The 21121-nt window shown below is 32.1% G+C and overlaps 2 protein-coding genes across 2 annotated transcripts in view; one reads left to right on the top strand and one right to left on the bottom strand.

Moving 5' to 3' along the window:
- Positions 1 to 1810: 1810 nt before the first annotated feature.
- LOC127698736 (ATP-binding cassette sub-family G member 5-like) lies at positions 1811 to 15878 on the bottom strand. The gene is made up of 10 exons (XM_052202380.1): positions 15253 to 15878; positions 14531 to 14763; positions 14071 to 14203; positions 13460 to 13729; positions 12820 to 13039; positions 11785 to 11984; positions 10796 to 10934; positions 9481 to 9666; positions 8805 to 8932; positions 1811 to 3958 (listed from the first exon to the last, which is right to left on the bottom strand). The coding sequence occupies exons 1-10, from the start codon at positions 15491 to 15493 to the stop codon at positions 3792 to 3794; spliced, it is 1917 nt and encodes a 638-aa protein (XP_052058340.1). The 5' UTR covers positions 15494 to 15878; the 3' UTR covers positions 1811 to 3791.
- A 1895-nt stretch (positions 15879 to 17773) lies between these two features.
- The window catches only part of LOC127698735 (ATP-binding cassette sub-family G member 8-like), a 34307-nt gene continuing 30959 nt past the window's right edge, over positions 17774 to 21121 (top strand). The window contains exon 1 of the mRNA XM_052202378.1: positions 17774 to 17861. The gene's annotated coding sequence lies outside the window, so the exon portion shown is untranslated. The remainder of the gene's footprint in view (positions 17862 to 21121) is intronic.

Below are 21121 nucleotides of genomic sequence, written 5' to 3'. Positions count from 1 at the left end.
GCTCCTTTTGGGGTTGACGCGATTCCTGCAGTGTTTGTTTCGGGTTACCTTGATTTGTCATCTAAATGTATTTCCGAAATTTGAAAAATTGGTATATTACTGTTGCCTTAAGTATGCTATTGTTCAAAATGTGATTGATATATTTGACACTGAACCTAAGAAAACAAGTTACTTCAAACAGTCTACAAATATATTTAGACATGTATACTTGTCAACAAAGTAACGATACACAAGTTTGAATTCCAATTTATCATAAAATATAATAGATAGAAAAAACTGTTAAATTATCCAATGAAAAACATTCATTTGCAAAGCAAATGCATGTGATTAAAAGAATCTGACCAAATTGGAAATTGAGAAAATACCGTGTTATTGAACACAGGGGTCAAAATTATTTTTGCGGAAAATGATGACAAAAGTCGACACTTAATTTCGAAGATGAGAATTAAGTATTCAAATATTTGCAAAGGCATTCAAAATTTTAATCAGACCATGTTTTAGTTTAAAGGTTTTAGTTCTAATATCGATTTTTGAATTTTGGGTGAAAATACGATTTTTGAAATAACAAAAATTGCAACAAAAAAAAATCGCGTAATTGCCTTAAATCAATGGTTTTGATAAGAAAATAACACTAGACTAATTGGACAATTATTTACCTTGGTACAGTGTATCCAATTTCATTTTAAATGGAAAATACATTGCCTTGTGTCGTTTCTTTTGTTGACCAGTATATTATTTATTCTTCAGACATCAAATCAAGGGTTTAATCGAGTCATCAGGACTTCAGTATTTTGATTAGAATATAACTTGAAGTAAAGTACATTTACGCCTTCAGATTAAATTGACAAGAAATGTAGAGATGACATCAATAAGACTGCAATAACGCTAATAAAGTTAAAACGTTATACAATATGGTCAATACGATTTTGACTACCAGACGAATGTCAAGCTATAAATCGTTTGAGTCTATACAAAAAATTCAACAGAAACAACTTACTGGTACATTTTTTTAATCTATTATTTTACAGATTGTGTCAAGGTTATTTCCAACTGTGATATTTTGACAGAGTGTGAATTTGTATGGGAGAAGACGCTTTCCCTGTAGACACACCCTGTTTTGCGCGTTTTGGATTTTATTCGATTTCATTAGTTTTTGTCTTAGTAATCGATTAATCGATTTATGAAATTTACACATTAGTAAAGTACTGTTGCGTTAATTTTTTTGGTCATTTGATTGGTTTGTCATTTTTGTATATTTGTTTGTTCTTATTTGTTTCATAAAATTAAATTGACATCGATGCTCTCTTGAACTCTTTTTTATTGTATCTTTATTAAACTTATGCTGCGTTCATACGTAATTCGAATTCGATTCGCATTAACTAATTCGAATTAGTTTAATTCGCATTCGAAACGTTTTACGTCCAAACGTAAATTCGAATTCGAATTGCAATGCGCGTCAAATTCGCTTTACTGTCCGAACGACGTTAACTTTCAATTCGTATTAACAAAAACGTATTTCTAATGCGAATTGGATAATGCGATTTAGCCAATTCGAATCAATTCAAATTTAAAAAGAAGAGTGTGTGAACGCGATTAGCGAATTCGATTCGAATTCAATTCGTATTAAATGTACGTGTGAACGAGGCATTAAATGATATTTGTAAAAACAAGTTGAAAACATTAATTTTAATTTACTGCACCAGATGCGCATTCGATAAAAAAAAATGTCTCTTCAGTGATGCTCGAGGCCAAATTACTTTGAAAAATCAAAAACAGACTCTGGAGCTTATAAACCAATGAAGACAATAGTATAGCCAAAGCCGTTATCAATGAATTAATCATGACATTTATACAATATTCGTAAAATGTACGAAACAACATTTATTTATTTATACCAGCTTCAGAAACTGGAAGAAAAACTGAGGTTGAATGTTGTTTTATCCTGCTACTTAATATTTACGTTAAAACAATGTTAATCCCATTGGCTAGCTTCTTTCATTTGTTGTCTGGTGGAGAGTTGGCAATCTTACCTCGTCTTCTTTTTATTTTGACGATACTGGGTTGATACCACTGCTGGTGGACTGTAACTCACTGACGGTATCGCTAGCTCAGTAGTCGGTGCTTCGGTATACAGTTATGATTTACATAACATACGTTTCCTGAATTTTCCGTTGATAAATTTTTAAGAAACTATGGTTCCAAATCCGTTAGGCAAAGCTGACTATAGATAAATTTTCAATGGCGTTAGCACTCAATATTACCGTTCGCTCAAAAAAATAGGCAGGAAACCAGGAGATTTTATCGGTATACCGTATACAAACAAAGCAATCGATAATTGGTATACTCATACTGTTAATTGTGCAATACGTGTAATTGATCATAGTAAGCTGATTGCAAGATAAAAACTGATCTCAATGTTATCATTTGTCACAAGCTGATATTTACTTATATACCTATTTCATGTAATAATACGCGGTTCCCTTCGGTTAGTTTTTTAAGTTACATTTCGGTATAATCATCACGAAATAAAGGTGTTTCATAATTTTGTCATTATATAAATAAATAAATAATCTTTATTTCAAGAGGATAATCCCATAGGTAAAACTAATCTTCCTGGAAGTCCTCTAAGTAATAATAACATATACATAAAGTACATACAATATCATAATGGTATATACACAATATACAATTTTATATAGATGTCAATGAACAAGCATATTAATCTGAATTCTTCATGAACAAATTGTAACATTTTGTTTTAAAAGATACAAGTGTATTACTCATCTTTATTTCATTTGGTAAACTGTTTCATATTTGAGAACAAGAATATATAAAAGTTTTCTTAAAAAAAATGTTTTGGCTTCGAGAGTTTCAATAGATTTTCATCAGCTGAACGTAAATTATAATTTTGATTGTCAGTAAAATAAAGCTTTTCTCGTATACAGTTAGGAACCATATCCTTTAATGGTTTAAATACAAATATTGCCTTTTGATATTGAATTCGTTCTTCCACTTCCAACCAATTTAGACTATTAATCAATTATAAAGTGGAGGATGTCGTTAATGCATTATCTGATAGTTTAAAATGGATCAACATTATAAATAAAAGTACTAAAAAATGAGTCAACATTTGTATTACGTATCTTGGTTTAGCCTTAGAAAAATTGAAAACTCCACAATTTAGCTTATTCTTTGGACAAATTTTCTAAAAACAAAAAAACAAAATTTGTCATTCACCGATTTCAGTACAAACATCAAAAATTTACTCAAAATTCTAAAAAAAAATATAAATTATTCTCAATACAAACAACTCGACGTAAGAACACATATCAATTTTTTTTTTGTAAATTGATAAATCGTTTTATTCAAATTTCCTCTGCTATACAATATCCCTAAGCATCCCAGGAAAGCAGACTTAGGGAGCCCTGTTTTATTACATTCTGCATTGTCCAGGTGAACAAATAGCATATTTCAATGATAACGAAATTAAAAAAATTACAAATCATAGTATACTCCAATATTTCACCTTTTTCAAACACATATCAATATTTTAATATTTTTTGTTTAATTGGTGTCATTTTTTTATAATATTTACAACATATGCAATATCTCATTAAGAAGACATGCTTTATCAGCGAAAAAAACCCAGATTTTTTACTGTCTCTTTGTGTCATAAAAACTATTTAGAGAAATATCTTATATTAGTTATTCAAACCAAAAACAGATCCTGAGTTCACATAATGATACATGTTATTAGGTTCTACCTCATAGTTCAATATTTTATAATTACATTAATGAAGGTTTGGTATTCCTCTTATATTGAATGCAGTTATAGTCAGAACAGTAAACAGCACAATAAATCCACCAAGAGCGTAAAAGTTCCTTTCCATGTTTTCCCAAGAGTCCGGATAAAAATCGTCTAGATACATGTCTCCATTTGGATACTGACATGGAACACCTACAAAAAAATTGATGTGTTTATGGTTATGATTTGGAAATTATTATGATTATGGAAAAAAGCTAGGAACGGTCAGACAAACAGAGATGATGCAATACTACTCATTATCATTTTTCACTAAAATCTTTCTATATTTGTCATTTTATTATGTATAAAGGAGCAGTTCAAAGTATATCACGAGCAAACATAATATTCTTGTACCTCGTTTTGATAAAAAGGTACTCACTACTGAAAACGACAGAAAGACCTGATATTTATGAGATTAAAATTAGCAATCGCGATTGCAACAAGATACTACTGTAATACTTAATACATAAAACTTTATCACTTGGACTTCTAACACCCGACAATAAAATTGAGAATAGAAAGTGGGCACCTTTTAAGCTGTGTGCGATGTAAAACTCAATTTTATTAAAGTTTAAAACAATATGCTTTCTGCTAATTGAAAAAAACAAAAGTGCTAGAAGTCCCTACTTGAGTTCAGTCATTTTATTTTTGATAGCGATGAGCAGCTGAGACATCCAGTGCCCTACCCTTTTCATTTATTTTGAATAACAGGAAAACATAAGCTATCATATACATTTATTGTTTGCAAAAGTATATACTATTCGAAATACTAAGGATTTTCTTATCCCAGGCATAGATTACTTTAGCCATATTTGGCTCAACTTTTTGGAATTTTGGGTCCTCAATGCTCTTCAACTTTATACTTGTTTGGCTTTCTAACTATTTTGATCTGAGCGTCACTGATGAGTCTTATGTAGACGAAACGCGCGTCTGGCGTATCAAATTATAAGCCTGGTACCTTTGATAACTATTTACACCACTGGGTCGATGCCACTGCTGGTGGACGTTTCGTCCCCGAGGGTATCACCAGCCCAGTAGTCAGCACTTCGGTGTTGACATGAATATCAATTATATGGTCATTTTTATAAATTTACTGTTTGCAAAAGTATTAATTATTCGAAATACTACGGATTTTCTTATCCCAGGCATAGATTACCGTAGCCATATTTGGCACAACTTTTTGGAATTTATGGTCCTCAATGCTCTTCATAAATTTATAAAAATGACCATATAATTGATATTCATGTCAACACCGAAGTGCTGACTACTGGGCTGGTACACTTGATTCAGATGTCATATCTGTATCTCTTGTGTCATAATTTTTGGCTTCACACTTCATTTCAATGTCAGTTTATTCATGTGAGTCATGACCATCTTCTGTTGGTTTGTTGGACATGAAGAATGACAATAATAGGGAATAATAATAATGGTTTGATGTATTTGTGATAAGGAAAAATGCACCATCACTTTTTCTTATAGATCTTTTACATATTTTTACTATAGTTTTTATAGAAATGAGTTTTGATTTATTTTGTAAATAAAAGAATTTCACTGTCGTCATGTCACCCGAATTTATAAGTTAATTTTAAAAGAGATTATATAAAATACCAGAATTCGACAAAGAATTAAAATAGCTATTATTTGACATTTTCTACAAAAGATTTACGCTATCATAGATTTTAGCTCTTAGGTGACATGGGGCATGGGGCCAGTGACAGGGTTTATGAGATATTTTCCTTTGTGTATATAATTATTTTACCTAATTGGGCCTCACCTGGGAATGAAATTGTGGTCACTTGAACATTGACCAGCAATTAATAAAGAACTATTATTTTACAAAGAATTGGTTTTTCATTCCAGCTATTATAGCCATAAACCAACAAACAAACCAAAAAGAACTATTCCACGTTCACATTTTTATTATACCCTTTTCCATATAATAAAAACACTGATTATAATATTAATGGTTGTTTCTTACATGATTATTCGTAAAATTTGTATTTGAGGATATATTTCAATGGTTCAAGATGATATCTAGGATTTAAATTTTTCATGTCTTTGAAAGAAGGGGTCTTGAATTTATTTTCCTTCTTAGAGGTGTGGACTTGGAAAAAAATAAGAGAAATTCAGATGTTTCCTCCCACCCCCTTTTCCAATGAAAGAAAATGACCAGTCAAATGCGCTAATTCAGGCATGGAGAGAAAAATGGATTTGACAAATATCTTATTGGTTTTAATTGCAACCGTGAAAACTATGGAAATATGATTGGTTTCAGCATGGAAGTAATATTCAAATATTCAAATATTCAATATTCAATATTACTTCCATGGTTTCAGAAACTTTTGATTTATTCAGCAACCTTATAATATGTTTCATCTTGAAAAAATGACCTGTTCTAGTAGCTCGACATTGCTATCACTCATTACATAGTGAATTCACAGTGAACGGTAAAATAAAGGTGACAGCAAGCATTAGTATGATATGGTATATGATATTAGTTATAAAAAAAAAACAGCAAATAAATTTAGGGACAATAAACACACAAATCTAGCGTTCTTATGGTTCATCGCAGTAATACACAGTTACTTCCCCTTATATTTGAAGAGGAACATTTTTTTGATCATTAAATCAGGACTAAATTATGGTTTGTTAATTTTGTGTTTAAACTTAAAAATAAACATAGTTCTAACTTCTACAACAAATTTATGCAGTTTTAATCAAATTTCGTTTTCATTTATGCAAACACAAATTTAATAGTCATCGCCTGATAATGATGTTTGTATAATATGTACTCCTTGTAAATACCCTACCTGGTTCATAGACTAGTAATATAATTCATGATTAAAATCAATTTCTGATGACTTAACCTTTTCAAGGTTATAAATTAAACGCAGTGTAATCGCAGAACTAAGATAAAGCAGATTCCACTCTAACATGGACAATACAAGGTAACAGGTAGTCATGCAATGAGACAGAAAGGGACCGGCTAACACTATATGAACGACTGTTTTAAAATTTGAATTATTTCGTGAGCTTTAGGCAGGGGCGGATCCAGCCATTTATAAAATGGGGAGGGTTCCAACTATATGTCCCCATTCAAATGCATTGATCGTCAAAAAAAGGGGGGTTCCAACCCACGGAACCCCCCTCCCGGCGGATCCGCCACTGTTTAGGGAATTGCATGAAGCGAGAGGACGGTTCTTGCTTTTATCACATCTACATAGAATAGTTATATAAATAAAATCGTATAGTTCTAAAAATATATTGGTTAACGGTTTGCACGTAATAGTAAAGTTTGTGACGTAACACGTGCATTAAATTATGGTTTCTTTTCGAATAAAAAAAGATATATAAAGTGTGGACCTGCCGTAAATATTCTTGTAGGTGGATAACACGAGCTCTGGGGTCCGGAGTCCTTCCTACTTTTACATTATGGTTACAGGCTCTTACATTATGGGCTCCAGGCTTCTTTGAACAAGGTTTTGGGGACTCCTGCCTCCAATAATAGAGCATTGTACTGACTGATAAGGGTCCAGGTTATAATGATAGGGCTCCCAGGTCCGTAGGTATTGATCCGGGCTCAAGATACGTGGGTTACTGGCTCCTTAAGAATTGTTGTTATTACCCTAGATTAACTGCTGAGTATTTCCTTTCTCTAGGCAGTGAAAATCGTATGCATCTGTATTCCCATAAAAATCCTGTTAGTAAGTTATTAACTTTCCCAGTGATATTTCCAGTCGGCAATCTGATACTTTATGGGATTATAAAGACACAATAAAATGCCGACAGTGGTACTAACACATAGAAATTATCTATAAATGTAAAAAAATATATCCTACAATAACCAATCATATATCGGATCACACTTTTTTTCTTTCACCACCAACTACTTAAATGATTTACTGAAAGTCAGTGATGCAATAATTCCAACCCGTTGTACTTATAAAATGTCAAACATTTTAGCCATATCATTGGATTCTTGAAAACAGTGTAGTAAGTAAAGCTTAATTGTTTCGTCAACTTCAGCTGTTTTGCAACAAAGGTAAATGATATTGATTAATTGGTTGATCATAGCAAGTTAATTATCCAGGGTCAAATATGTCGTGCACGTTCAGGACAAATGGAAACGGTTAATTAATAGAAAAAATAGGGTTAAACATCTTCACGATCGAGCTCAAGGCAAAATACACCTATACTATATAAACTTAAATTAGGACAGTAATAAGTCATCTAAAATAATAACTGTGTATTAATACCATACATAAACATATATATGCACATCCGATTGAACAACTACACCTTACACGAGACCAGTACATAGCATTGTATGAATGAAAAGAAATCTAGGATATATGGCAATGAAAAAAGCAAACCAACGACACAAAATGTCATCTATAGGCAAAAGAGAATATTTCGTTAGGGGGGAGGTCGTGTGTGTCATGTTGCAGAATAATTTTTGTCCCCTTCTTAATAACACTCTTTTCAAGTGGAAGTTTAATTTTCTCATCCTCCATTCTAGTCTATTGGGTTAATTGTTATTTTTGTTTCCTAAGTATGCATGACATATTTGCCACTGGACGTCTGGCAAACATAATTCAATCATCTGAAACATTGATGCAAATCTACACATATTTCACGAACATTCTATAAATTAACTGGTTCCCCAAAACCCAAAGTACAGGGAACAGAAGAAAGGGCGAAGAAAAAAAAACAGTATTGGAAACATGCCGGTATTAAAATTCTTAAATGCATTTACAAGTCATTTTCATCTGTCCATCCCTTATGTATCATATGTTATAAGAATAAGAAGATTTGGTATGATTGCCAATGAAATAACTCTCCACCAGAGACCAAATGACGTAGAAATTGACAACTAAAGGTCACCGTCCGACCTACAACAATAAACAAAATCCATACCACATATCTAGCTATAAAAGGCCCCAAAATGACAAATGTAAAACAATCCAAACGAGAAAAAAGAACCGTGTTTGTTATATACCTTCTTTGTTTGCCACACAGCTGATATTGAGGTTGTGGAATTCATTAGCTACTACAATTTCTGCTCCATATTTCATTACAACGCCCCAACTTAGCCATTGAAATATTTGCAAAATGTCTGGCAGTGTTCTGAAAGTAAATTGAAAAAATAATATAGCTCTTAATGCACATATACATTTTCAGGAATACGAAAACACCCACTTTATTGAAATGTATGCAATATTCAAAATTATCCTTCAAAGTTCCAAAATTTTTTTTCATTATCTTCCATCTGGAGATAGGTTTTTTACGACTTCCCCTTAAGAGGTGGTTAGTGTTTAATAGTAATAAATCATTGAAAAGCATTGGAATGCTCTATATAATCTGATTTAGAAGGAAATGTGAAATTTAAGATGCGTTCATTCGTTTCCTTCAGGGCCAGTATCTTATTTTACAGGGTAAATACTTGTATTTCTATCCTTTTGATATATTTTCAGTTACCTACTTTATAATTGCCTACTGCCTTGAATAAACAACAATTTTGGATGGGGAGAGGTGGAGGGTGTATAAATCTTAATCGGGAGCTAAATATTTAAAAGTCTAAAGAACTATATAATAACATTCATTTTGTAAAATAAAAGAGTCTCATTAAAACAGATTTTTTTCATACATACGTGAAACAAGAGTAAATAGTTTACCTGATGAATCCTGAGGAAAACAGAGTTGTTGCTGATATAACCAGTGATGCTACGCTTTGAGAAACTTGTGGACTATAAAATACTCCCATGATTCCTATGGTCATTATTTCACCACTAAAATGCATTGCGAATACATCCGCGTAATATATTCCAAATCTCTCCCACGACGGATAAAGACCAGTAACCCTAAAATTAACAAAAAACGTAGTACTGATAGAAAAATACAACTATTCAAAACCGTCCACAAATGATAAATACATAACCTATGTCACCAATTATAAAGAAACATTACCGCATTCTACATTACTCTCACGTACGTGTTTAAAAGTATAACATGCAAAACATGCAAATAATTGTTGATAGTGATAGCATATAGAAATACCGTCTACAATCTGTAAAGAGTAGAAATGAATTGTTTTGCTAGCTTCACCTATCTTGTAACATCATGTCGCTTAAATTTAGAGATAAGCAAAACAAAGCAAAAATATATTTACACATTCCTTACAAAGACACAAATGTACAACCTATATGTACGATGAAAACAAATTGATACAATGCTTGAAAAAAAACCTTCGGAAATCTAAAGAAATCAAGGACAATTTTTAATCTGATTGTTTTAAATTTTTGTTTGTCCAGTTTTTCCACTTTGATATAAGAAGAATCTGTTAAATCTGAAACCTTGAGACACTTCCATTAGTAGCAAATCCAGATGAATCATTACTCTTAATACTTGAAAACTTAAGGAAATAGTCTGGCATGTAGAAAAAAAGTTAACAAAATATACCAAGGGGCAATCGAAGTTATACGTAGAAGAAGAACACAACAACCAAAATAAAAAAAGACTAATAGACAAACAACAATGTACTAAACACTTCACAGAAACCTAAAGATATAAACTAACTAAAAATGGGATGAATGTAGGTGCTCTGGAATGGGAATGATTTTCTTCTCAGTAGTGAAAACTGTCGTGTTACTCATGTAATTTGAGACCAATGATATGTGTTGTAGACATACAAAACTGACAAAATCTTGCTTTGGTATGGATATGAAAAAAAAAATATATATATAACGACAACGAAGTAGTAAAACTAAGTATAGGTATATTACGAGTTTGAACAAATATTTTGAATCAGCCTAAGATTAATTATTTTGAGAAATTCCTGTAACTGATGAAAATAACAGTTTATAAATTTAATGTGCTTTTCTAGAATTACCTTCATCAGGAACGCTCAAATCTAAGCATTTGAAAGCCAAGGATGTATAGATACGTAGAAAAGTTCGGTGCTATATATGACAAGCTTGATATAACACTTACCAATATACAATCAAACAAAATATTAAACTTGCTACAGCATGGAATGGTATGATATGTATAATGTATGATAAAACAAAGGTTGTAGTTGAATACAGTCCGTCCCGACATTCTCTGTAATACAGATCTCGTATTGGAGGAACTGAAAAGTAAAAATATGTCGACATTAACAAATGAATAAATCTATAATTAGGCTTTTCCGAATGAATAAATATGATTTATTAAAGTCATACGAAATGAAATTGTATATGGTTGTGAAACTAAAGGTTTCACAAGAAACTATATAATTATGTCTAGGATGAAATTTGAAAAAAAGAAAAAAGGCAGGAAAGGAGTTCTGAGTAAAAAATAAGGCAGGATGAGCAACGTTGCAAAAAAAAAAGTCAGGATGACAATTTATGTAAAAAAAGTGAGAATAAATTAATAAAAAAAAAAAAGGCAGGACCGAATAGAGTGAGAAATAAAAAGGCAGGACAGAGATTACAACTTAAAAAAGTGCAGGACAAAATTTTTCATCCTATCTCCAACCCCCCCCCGGCGTACAAATCAAATGGTAGCTCCCTTAGAAATGACTGACGCGACCCGTTTAAGGATGTACTTAGGTGAAATTAAGTCGGAAGAGCATTAGTTATGGAACAAAATAAGCTAAAAATATTGATAGGTTATGGAGCTCCTTTTCGAGATATTTAATTTTATTTTAATGGCGGGAAAAGGCTGATTCGGACTTTTACCTTCTGTTTGTATTGATATTATTTGGGTCTCAAATCGAAAGAAAAGAAATATAGAATCGGCTTAAATTTTGGTAAACCTTTTATGAGCTTTAATAGTCTTATATGAAAAGAAAAATGGGTGCTATGGGGCAAAATATTCTACCCTGTAACGTAGGGAAAAAACAAGGAGTCCGAACATCTGACACAAATTCCTAAACCTGACCTAAGTACATCCTTAAGATATAAATATCTTATAAACTGATTGTGTACCATTTTACTTACAAACAGCCACAGGGACTAGGACGGCAACAAACATAGGTACATTTGTAGACTGATAAAGTAATCCCATTCTATCTTGTATAGACTCCTGGTTGTCTTTTAAACGTCCCAGAAAAGCCAGTATAAATGGTACATACATAGTCAACAACAATATACGAGACAAGTATATAGATCTATCTCTTCGTAAATTTACCATCATCCTTCTGAAATGATAAATACGATGCTTCTAAATGAGTATGGTGGTAGGCAAACGAAAATTGACGTATATATTATCAAATAATACTAACCCGTAACTTTCGATAACAACTCAAAACACAGTGATTCGTACATGCATAAAAGTAAAGAGTTGTTTCAAAGGGACCCAGGAGCAACATTTGTAAAAATCATCTATTGCTCTTTCTTGTAAATTTATGGTGGGGTTCATGTTGCTTTATCTTTAGTTTTCTGCGTGTTTAGAAGACTGGCCCCGTATGCATAAAGCTACTTAAGTTAAGATTTGTTCCGAACGGACGAATTTTGCTACGTGTCCAACGATAAATTAGTACTACGATTGGATTTCTTAACTTAAGTGGTTTTATGCATACGAGCCCTGTTGCTTGCCTTTTTCTTTTGATCCGTTATGTTGTCTATTTTTGTTCGACTGATGGTTTTTGATTGCACTTCCCCCCACCCCACCCCTTTTTGGTATATATTTTCCACTTATTAGACACTTTCTCTGATTTATCCTGATGCAACCGAAGACTTTTGTAGACAATTAGTTTCTCTTATCTTATGTGAATATCGTAAAACATCTAAGAAATATTGAATGTTAGATGAAATATGAATACTTCGTTCTTTGTTATGTCCTTATATCTGTTACCAAGGAAAATTATTAATTTCTAAGCCAACAAATCTGTGAAATGCATCATTTATTTTCATTCAGTAAACCAATATGATGAGAAATCTTAGATTGCACGAAAGAAGAAATTGTTTTGAGACGAAATGTTAATAAAAAAAATTTACGAAGCTATCAAAGCACGATTAGTTCCGTTTACTTACCTTATAAGACAAAACATAACAGTGAAAACAATAGGTGAATGTGGTCTGTCTAAGTGCAGCATTGTTCTTCTTGTTGTTGGACGCATGGTCTCTTTTTCTATGTTCTGGACCATTTCTCTTTTGATGATCGAGTTTGTATAGGTCATGATGAGATTTTCTACTTTAGCAAATGTCCTTACTTCTAAATCACGGTCTCGTCTGTCGATACTTGCAAGATCAACTATAAACAGAAAACAAGTCATTTTTCACAGCAACAACATCAGTATAGAAGAATAACTGTTGTTGCTGTTGTTGGTATAATAAATTAAAAGTTTACTGATGTTCAAATCTCATAAATTCATTAGGAAGATACAAATCAAATAAATAGCAAAAACTGAGGGAATCACATGAATTATTAAAGGAACGAGAACGGGTGCGTCAACAGGGTAAAAGTCTTATGCTATCCATACATCATCCGATGCGAATCTTTACTCATTTGTAATGTTAGAATCGGGAATGCGACACATATAATAATAATATCAAAGTTAAAGGAACAGCTTTCATTTGTTGCGTTCCGTTGAAGTGCATTTTCTATATTTATCTTCATAAAGAACGCTAAGAGTCAAATGGGACAACACAAGATGATAGTTTTTGTATTTACCATAATGGTCTAACGGATTTGCATATGTTGGACATGGATATCCAAGTCCCCCAAAATATTCAACCATTTGGTTAGCTTTTCCAAAATATACTATTTCTCCCATACTTAAAAGTCCTATGTTGTCAAACAATTTAAACACATCAGATCTTGGCTGGTGGATTGTCATAATTACTATTTTTCCATTGTGGGCAATGTCTGATAAACTGGAAACCAGGTGACGCGTTGTACAACTGTCGAGACCAGTAGTAGGTTCGTCTAGTAAAAGGATTTCTGGAAAACAAATGAACGACTTTTATAGTACACGTGTTACGTGAATTCAAATATCAAGGATTATATGAAACAGACCGCTACTACCAGCTGAAACATACATTATTAAGCCTTCGCTACTGTCAATGTTACATGTCCGAAAGACGAAAAGATAAAAGTTATGCCAAATTCTGAAGGTAAATTAATATTGTTTCTTGGTAAATGGTCAACTGTTGCATGGAATGAAAAAAATGTTTACTGTAGAAATGTATTGTCGAAATAATTAGATAAAAGGAGCTAGAAACATAAATCAAATAGACAGCAACCAAACAACACAAAAAAAACCGACAAAAGACCAAACGTACTTGGGTTTTGTAAAAGTTGAATAGCAATAGTGACACGCCTTCTTTCTCCGCCAGATATCCCTCTGATTACAGCTCCACCTATTTTTGAATCTGCCACGTGTTTTAACCCCATGTCGGCTATCACGCGATTAACCTATAAAACAAATTCTTGTAGCAACATTCAATTATTCTTTATATGTAGTGTTTATTGAAATTTCTATACTAATAGTACCTCCGATTACCGATTACTGTTAATAAATATCGACTGGAAACACATTATCTGTCTAGTTTTCAAATGTTGTTTTCTATATAAAAGAAAGAAGTTTCCAGCCATATAATTAGAATCAAAATAATTAAGCTTTTGTTATTTAAGATGTGTAGAAGAGTCATTTACAATCAAAGACTGGAAAAATGATTAACAATTCTCATGTCTTCAGGGATTTGGTTTTTGCCTTAACCATGGATTATAAATAATTCTCACTTCAGCATTGATTTCTTTGTCGTTGTATGCTCCAGGAAGTCTTAGAATACCAGAATATTTCAGCGTCTCGCGAACTGTTAAGTTATGCAGCAGACGATCGGCCTGCATGACGTAAGCAGCGTACTGTTTAATTATGTCTGCGGTGCAAAGGTAATTGTTGAAGTAGACCTTACCATAAAGTTTCCCTGTGTATCTCGACGATATAACGTCTAAAAGAGACGTTTTTCCTGAACCTGAAATATTCGAAAGGATTTTTTTTAAGACGACAAAAAAAAAAGACAATATTATATAGCTCTTAAAAACATGAATATATTGAATTTTGAAAGCAGGTGCGCTACTTTATGGCGATGTTTCAGTTCACATACAAACCCACACCTATCATAAGAAGGAAGAAAAAATCTATTGTCAAGCTATCCTTTAGATGTAAGAATGATAAATCCATTTTCTATCAAATCAAACTATAAGGAAATATAACTGTTATCATATGCCACTTATAGTACTAAATACATAATAATGAGAGAAGGGCATAAACCTGGTTTGTTACATTACGTAAGTACTATTATATCCGGTCTTTTGTGAGTTGTTATTTTGTGTCTCAAGAACTCCTCTTCCGGCCTGATACTAGTAAATACTTCGAATTTCAAGATATTCTTTTTTTTTCTGTTCTTTTTGTATTTTATTCCTTTTATGATTTCGGTCAAACAATTTCATTGTAATCTAACCTGAACTTCCCAATATGGCGGTCATCTCTCCACTTTTAAATTGTACATTTATGTTACTTAAAACTGTTTTATTCTGTCTTTTTCTGAAACAGGCACCTTTCCACCATGGTCCTACATATTGCTTTATATCGTAATTAATATTAAGGAGATTAAGTGTTGGTACGATTTGTGCATCATCTTCATCCGGGTCTAAGATATTTCCACAACCATTGAAATACGAAAAACAGGGATTATCTGACATTTTACTGAAAGAAGAAAAGATAATTGATAGAAAATTGACACGAACAACGCCCTCGTAGACATGTCATCTTATAATTAACACTGCACGTGATAATTTGCAAAAACAAGTGATATTTGATTTATCGATGTTTCTATAGCCAAAACAGTAATCTGAGATACAAATATCTATAATAATGAGATAGACTTTGTAACAAAATACAGACTGATATCAAAAATATATTTTTATGGAGATATACATTAATATAAAGTATCTTGTATTCTGAATACGGAACCGCATATGATGTTTATAAAATCAATTCATTAAAATGGATTGAGCAATTCTGAAATGGTGTTACACTATGGGAGCGTCACTGTTTAAGACTGACTGATCCTCACGTCATTCAGCACACCGGGTATCCACTGATCCGAAACCGCGGAGGGATCCGAAACCCGAGGAGCAATTAATGAAAAGTTTGTAACGGTGGGTAAGTAAAATCTCGATCCGATTCCCACGGATGAATTATGTTCCGTGGGTATCGAATCTAGATTTTACCTATACCCACCGTTACAAACTTTAAATTTCATTAGTTGTCGGATCGGGATACCCGATGTGTCCAGGAGGACGCTGAGAATGCGCAAAGTAATTTGAAAGGACGAAATTTGAATTTTTAAATTGGTCCATTGGAAAAGAAATATAGAAATGGCATGACTGTATACCAGACACATAGTCCCAAAAAAAATATTCATCTTTCATTTATGATATTCATCTCGGCAGATCCCAGAAGGTAATCAAAAAAGAACTTAAGAGCTCACATCTTATACAGCAGCAAAATAAAGACGACCTCGGTCAATACTTTAAGCGGTCCTTTTATTTGCTATATATATATATCTTTGGAAAGTATAATTTTTTCATTTTGTGTTAACAGCATTCCTTATCTGCAGTTAACATCTTGTTAAAATAGGAGATATGCAAGCCACTATGTAGTAAACACTATGTCGGTTAAAAGCTCATTAGAGCTTATGTTATGTCCTTATTTGTATACTATGCCGACTCTAAATAAAGCTGAATTATTTATTTATAACACACTGTAAGTTTCGTGGAACGTCTTTCATTGACTGTGAGGAGTACACGCAGACGAATGTCCCAATCACGTCATGTCAGAGAGAAAAAATACGAGAATCACATTATAAATATACAGTGAGCAAGCAATGCTTCATGATGAATGAAAATCCATACAACGGCTTAGGATGGCTTGAAGCTGGGAATAGTGGCCATATACTACTATACTTGAACTCCTGTAATTGCTAACCGGAATATAATAATGCTAACATAATTCCTTCTCGATGAATGCAAAAGACAAACTGGGAAAGCTACTTAGATCGTAGGTTCCCAATCTGGCTAATTCTCTAGTGTATGAAAGATCTTCATATTGAACAGATACAACACCATGAAAATAAATCCGATTAAAAGGACCTTATTGGTATATCTGTCTTAATTCTGTATGTATCAACTATATCAACAGATAAAGACAAAAACAATCGACGTCCACGAAAATAAATCCGATTTGAGGATTTCAAAATCAGCGGTAAGAGATTCATTTCCAAAACAACAGCTTCCAATGTTGTGATACCATCTGCGTCTTCATTGATTTCCTATTGGGCCTAAAGATCACGAAAAAGAAGGAATACTGCCTAAAATTCTGTAAAACATGTATTTATATTAAATTTTATAATAGATATCTTATTACAACAATTTTTATGAAATTTATATAACTTATTCAACTCTTTCTCGTTTAACACTAAATTTCAAATTAATAAAATGACAGTAACAAAGAATTTGAAAGTTGAATTTAGCTAGAAAATGTAACTTTTCTCTTTAGCTTATTTAAGATATTAAAGAAAACTAAAAAATTCTAACAAAGGCTAGTATAGCACAATACCATCTTATCATCTATTTTTTTTTTAAATAAGATAATATCACAAGCACATTAAAAACAGTGAAATCAGATAATTTTCGAGTTTTTCAATTTTTTGTCAAATCTTATTTTACTGAAAACTTTTGTTTTCAAATTTGTATCATCGACTGTTGACTTTATTATAAGCTATTTAAATCATAAGGTTTGACATGTAAATTAGCCTCCCTAATAAAGTCCATTTATTGTGTATTGTGAAAAGTACCGTTTAACACGTTGACAAAGGGCTAGGTAGGTGCGATTTTAATAAATAAATAAATTCATATACAACACAACCATGTCGTTGAAACACTTAATAAATTTAAAGCCTAACATCATCGATCGTCAGTGCCAGTGAATTTCCTTCGAGTTGATAGATCGATATGTGACGTCACCATCAGACAGGCTTCTCAATGTAGAAGAATGAAAGCAACACCGGTAAGTAACACTTGTTTTTATTTCATGTCTCACATTTGTTTAAATAATTACGTTTTTTTTTCATCTACCTGTCTTTTACGACATCTTATTTCTTTTGCTACAAACGTTTCTGCCTATTATATCGTTTCTGTGAATGGAATAACAATACATCCATTCAACTCTATATTAGGAAATACATGGGTAATTATTTACACAGTTATTTATACTAAGTGGGATTTTTTAATCTTATATTGTTGATGAGTTATTTTTGTATTTTAAAAAAAAATGTATTGGGGAATTAACAGTATTTTGTGTCATTATATATTTTTGCAAGGATAAATTACGATTTATCGAAGAAACACGTTATGCTATATTTCGATTAGTTTTTCCCTTTAGAAAAAATAAAGCAGATATTTTTATAGATGATGCAGCTTAGAACTTTTACACTATATTAGTACATTACATGCTATGTTTTGAATCAATGACGCAAACCCGTCCTATTTTTCTCGATTGTGAGATCTCCGAATGCGACTTGTCGCACTTTTACATGGTATGAGCAACGCATCGGTGCGATTAGTGGAGAAGGTACTACTTACGCAAACGGAACACCTGAGTAACCCGGTTTTTGGCTGGGATATATGTCTTGCTCGACCTTTATTTTACTATGTAGTGTTGATTTATACTGAATTTGTATTTTTTATGGTTCTCTTTTGGCTATGGTACACAACGGATATTCCGATCCGAAACCGCGAAGGGATAGGAATCACAAGGAGCAATTAATGAAAAGTTTGTAACGGTGGATAAGTAAAATATGGATCCGAAGGAATATGCTCCGTAGGAATCGGATCCAGATTTTACTTACCACCGTTAAAAACTTTTCATTAATTGTTCATCGGGGTTTGGATCCTTCCGCGGGTTTCGGAATACCCGGTGTGCGGTGTTGTCTGTTTTTCTTCCCTTTTAATTTCCCCTTTTGTATCGTCTCTACTTTTAATGTAAACGAGTTTTGATTTGTGAAAAGAAAATAGTGTTTTCACCTTATTTGGCCCAAAAAGTATGAAAATTAAAGATGCAACAAAAACTGAATAGTATATGTTTAGGGTTTTTTATGTAACAAAGAAGACGGTGAAGTCTATATATAATCAAGAAATATCACAAAATATCCATTTTCCACAAAAATGCTACATTTGACGTTAGAGATCATCTTTTTGTTTACTTTGAGTACAAACGGAAACTTGTAACCACACTTTTTTTAACCAGATAAAGATCTTGCAATACTTAACATTGTATCTTGAATTTAAGTGTTTGTCAATTGCACTGATAAGTATTCTTACGTAATATATATGGATATAAAATTGAATGAAAAGGGCATCTCAAGATTAAGGCTAATTTCCCCTTATTTTTTTTTCTACATGAGGGTCAATATCTTCTGAATTTGTTTCATATGCGAGTCAATTTTCTCCAATTATTATCACAGGAGGGCAAATTTTGCCCGAATTTATTTCTTATAAGGGGCATCTACAAAAAAGTATTTCAGTCTGTCTACAAAGGTTTACTTATTCTATTGAAATAAAAATTATGTATGATCTATAAATGCAGAAAGATAGCTCCAAAATGCAATTTTGATAGATTTGGGAAAATCAAGAGTATTCATTTAAATATTCATAATAAGGACATTTTATACCAAAATCAAAGTTTCTTCAGACACAAAATGATTCTTAGATATGTCATATTGTCTTCAACAGCGACATGCTGCACTGAATAACAAACAGCGACATGCTGCACTGAATAACAAACAGCGACATGCTGCGCTGAATAACAAACAGCGACATGCTGCACTGAATAACATATTGATTTGATGTTTTGTATACTGTTGTTTGTCTTTTGTTCTTTTCCCTTTTTTGCCATGGCGTTGTCAGTTTATTTTCGACGTAAGAGTTTGAATGTCCTTTTGATATCTATCGCCTCTCTTTTGTTGACAAAGTTTTAAATTTTTATATAGACTTTTTATATATGAAAACAGTGGTTTCTTCTCTTCTGTATTTTAGATCAAAATTGATTTTTTTCTTTAATTTCATGGTTCAATTTTTTTAAACAGCGAAGAAATAAAAAAACAATCGTTAAAAACTGTGGTTCAATTTTTTTCAATTATCCTTAACAAAGGCATGCGGATTATTATTTTAGTAAAATACCATAGACAACTGTGAGGAAGATGATTTATAGAATTCATTATTATAATAAGAAATGCATTTGAAAGCAATAGCAACGTCATCCGAACTTGCAGTTTCCATGGTTATGGAAGCCATTTTAAAATGAAACAGTAACTGCACATCTATATATGACAATTCAAATTTCTTTTAAATTTCAGTAAGTTTGGATAATTTGTTTCTTCAGTTTTTCAATTTTTTGCTGTGTCAATTGTAAAGGCCGCTATTTTTAATCTTTTAAACACTAAATGCCTATATACGTATGGCAGTTCAGTTTTTTGTAATGTTGCATTAAGTTTGGAACATTTTATTTTATATTTTTCCACATGTTTGCGGTTTCCATCGCAACAGTGGCCATTTTGAAAATTATTTTAAGAGTAACTCATTAGGATTGCACTAATTTTCAATGAGGCTCTCTCAATGCAATATTAACTACATGAATAAAACATAACAAATATAATACACATGCTGTTTACAGCAATATCTATACTTGTTTTTCAACAGATGGATATTTCTAATTTTTTCCACTACCATCAAACCAAATTATTTTTTTCTTACCAAATCGAATGAGAATTTTTTTCAAAAGCAATTTTTGCCGATATAAAGCAAAATATAAAATTTGTTCCGACCAAAAAGGGGGCGGGGCGTACATCCTCTATGCCGCCCTTTCCCATGAACCCGGTTCATTTGAAATGAATTTATATATCTTTGTCAGCATCCATAGTTCAGAAAACTCAATAATGTGAGTACAGAGATATTTGAAACTTCAAGGAATGGACTGAAAAACAAAAGAAGTTTTTTTTTAAGGTAAAAATAAAGCAAGTTAGGTATGTAAATATGGTCTGCAGCATTTCTTATAATGCTTGGGATTTCTCAAGCAACTCTCTTGGATTGATTTTTTTTATATAATTCACCAAAACCAGAGTAATTTTTATCATAGTTTTGTAAATCAGATTTTTTTATTGGCCAATGCTCCGACAGATTATTTATTTTTCCTTCTCTTTGGAATCAGAATATTTTTTTAGGTAAACAAACCGTAATCCCCCTGTAAGTTAAATAGTTGTTTCCTTACCA

This window comes from Mytilus californianus, unplaced genomic scaffold (assembly GCF_021869535.1).
Source record: "Mytilus californianus isolate M0D057914Y unplaced genomic scaffold, xbMytCali1.0.p SCAF_4, whole genome shotgun sequence".
In the NCBI taxonomy this organism is placed as follows: domain Eukaryota; kingdom Metazoa; phylum Mollusca; class Bivalvia; order Mytilida; family Mytilidae; genus Mytilus; species Mytilus californianus.
The sequence above is the reverse complement of the archived record's forward strand: the minus strand, read 5'-3'. Positions and strand labels throughout refer to the sequence as shown.